The 2405-nt window shown below is 43.8% G+C and overlaps 1 protein-coding gene across 1 annotated transcript; it reads right to left on the bottom strand.

Moving 5' to 3' along the window:
• Window positions 1–826: 826 nt before the first annotated feature.
• Window positions 827–2201, bottom strand: lim2.2 (lens intrinsic membrane protein 2.2). The gene is made up of 4 exons (XM_061298028.1): window positions 1761–2201; window positions 1386–1526; window positions 1148–1282; window positions 827–904 (listed from the first exon to the last, which is right to left on the bottom strand). Exons 1-4 carry the CDS (start codon window positions 1936–1938, stop codon window positions 834–836), a joined length of 525 nt encoding a protein of 174 aa, XP_061154012.1. The 5' UTR covers window positions 1939–2201; the 3' UTR covers window positions 827–833.
• Window positions 2202–2405: the final 204 nt, after the last annotated feature.

Raw genomic sequence — 2405 nt, 5'->3', positions numbered from 1 at the left:
GATCATCACACACACACATCTGGGTGTGGTGAAATTTGTCCAGCAGCAGTGCTGCGCTTGGGAATCATTTGGTGATCTAACCCCCCCAATTCCACCCCTTAATGCTGAGTGCCAAGCAGGGTGGCAATGGGTCCCATTTTTATAGTCTTTGGTACGACCCGACCGGGGTTTGAATCCCCAACCTTCCAGTCTCAGGGCGGACAGTCTACCACTAGTCTACTGAGCCAGTGGAGTAATTATACATGAAGATACCACCTCTAATACGTGTTAATCATTTCGATGAGCAATTGTATATTTCCTGAAAATGCACCACAAGCTACAAAATAGTCAAAACTTATAAAATCTTACTATAGATAGTTTTGTCACGACTCGTCCCCGGTTGTTTTATTATATGTAGGTTGTCATGGTTTCTGTCTGTCTGTGTACTCGCTCCTCCCTTCCTGTGTCCTGTCGGATGGTTAATGTATTTTTGTCTCACGTCTTTGTCGGTCAGTGCCGTTTCTGTTATCCAGTCTATCGGTCAGTCCTGTTGTTGGTTATGTTAGGAAGTTATGTTAGTTTGCCGGTTCTGTTGGTTTGTCCACTCATCCTCCCTTCCAACTACCTTTTCCCCCAATAAACCCTGGTCCAAGCTGCATTTGGTCGCCCTGCTCCATTCCGATCCGTGACAGGTTTAGGTGTATTATTAGTGTAAAGGGAAAGTTGGGATTTTTTATCTTTATTCTTTACAATTGCCTTACCGTGTGAGGCCTGCAAAACATTTATAGGTCAGAGAAGACACACACACGGGATGGGAATGATATTTATTCTAACTACAGACAAGGTGCTGTGGTTCAACTGTCAGGAACATTTGATGGTGAAGGTTCTGCAGTTGTTCGCTGGTAAGCACAGAGTTGAAATACACCTGGAGTGGATGAGATGGAGTGAACGTTTTATGACAGCTACATCGTTAGGATTAGAAGTTGTGATGATGGTCAATAATCAGTTTTTATAACATTTCAATGTTGAATAAATCATAAATATGAGAGCAGAATGACATTTATTTAAAAAGTACATATAAAATTGTTTAAAAAAGCTTTTGATAATCAACAGTGATGTCTGAATTCCATCACCACGCGCACTAAGTAATAAGAACCATCAGAAATACCTGCTGCAAAAGCCAAGATGATGGCCACCCAGCCGATGATGTAGGACCATGAAAACCGCCAGTCCAAGAAGCGTTTCCCAAAGAAAGTGACTGTCACTCCCGTGTAGATAGAGAGAGCCAAGAGAGCAAGAAAACCTGAGAGGGGCACCAATTAGTCTCATGTGCATCATATTGCATTGAGACGGCTGCACTTTGTGGAATGTAAATGTTGATTTAAAGGATTTTTATTGTGTGTCACCTGAGAAGACCAGGGCAATGCCCCCCATGCGAACCCTCTTGTTCTTGGTACCATTGGTGAAAGCACTCAGGCCGAGCACCACGCCAGCGAAACAGCTGAGGACAGCCAGCAACATGAAGGCCCGTGTCGCATCCCAGAAGGCTGAGGGTCACATATTTACTTAGTTAGTGGTCCCCCCCTCGAAAAACACTATTAACTAGAGAATGAGTGAGAGTTTGAAGGTGAAGAAGCTGGATAAAAACATGGGGAATGCTACGGAATGATGTCAAACGATACTGAATGACAGGAAGAATTATACAATGACTGACAATGATCTGAAAAGGTCAGTCAAGATCATCAGATTGCGATGCTTGCCTCGACGTCTCCCAAACTTACCTACGGTGATGGTGTGAGCATGACATTTATGATTGATGCAAAACCTCCAGAGGCCCTGGTTGGCTGAGCTACCCGAGTAACGATACTGCATCCAGAAATCGGTCGCTGTGGATACGATCAGGAGCACAAGCGCAGCCACGCCGCAAAGTGTGCCTCCTCCGGCCAGAGTGTACAACATTTTGGAGAAGTCTGCAGAGCTTCTCTCCTCCTGAACTCACAATAGAGGATGAAAGGGAAGCACAAATAAGATGGGTGACAATTTGTGCAAACAAACAACCACAGAGAATTTGCTGCAACCACCACTAGAAATGAACTGTCTAGAAAACAAAAGCAAATGCTTTTTCAAACTAAAATGTTTTCCACGGTTCGTGAAATGGGTTGAGGCTAGCATAACACTTGACCTGCAGCAGCCGACTGACAATGAGAGTGCACGATAGGCAGCGCTGAGCCATTGTTCACCCATTCCCCTTTGTGCAAATCACACTAATCTGACAATAATGAACAAGTGAGGTGTCAGCAGTCACTGTATGGGTCCAAGCAAACACAAGCTGATGACACTTTCAGAACTTTTCTATGCAAAATCTAAAAAACGACATATTCCTTAAACTATGCTAAACACACACCAGTCTACTACGTTAAAAATGA

The sequence above is a fragment of the Syngnathus typhle genome, linkage group LG14, assembly GCF_033458585.1.
Source record: "Syngnathus typhle isolate RoL2023-S1 ecotype Sweden linkage group LG14, RoL_Styp_1.0, whole genome shotgun sequence".
Classification (NCBI taxonomy): domain Eukaryota; kingdom Metazoa; phylum Chordata; class Actinopteri; order Syngnathiformes; family Syngnathidae; genus Syngnathus; species Syngnathus typhle.
Note: the sequence above shows the minus strand (reverse complement) of the source record. Positions and strands in the feature narration are given on the sequence as shown.

Excerpts from the sequence above, each read along its gene's own strand:
- lim2.2 (XM_061298028.1), bottom strand. The coding sequence starts at position 1,938 with ATGTTGTACACTCTGGCCGGAGGAGGCACACTTTGCGGCGTGGCTGCG. Across the intron at positions 1,283-1,385 it reads CATTGCCCTGGTCTTCTCAG|GTTTTCTTGCTCTCTTGGCT; the intron begins GTGACACACAAT and ends TGCCCCTCTCAG. Across the intron at positions 905-1,147 it reads CATCTTGGCTTTTGCAGCAG|GTGTATTTCAACTCTGTGCT; the intron begins GTATTTCTGATG and ends CATCCACTCCAG.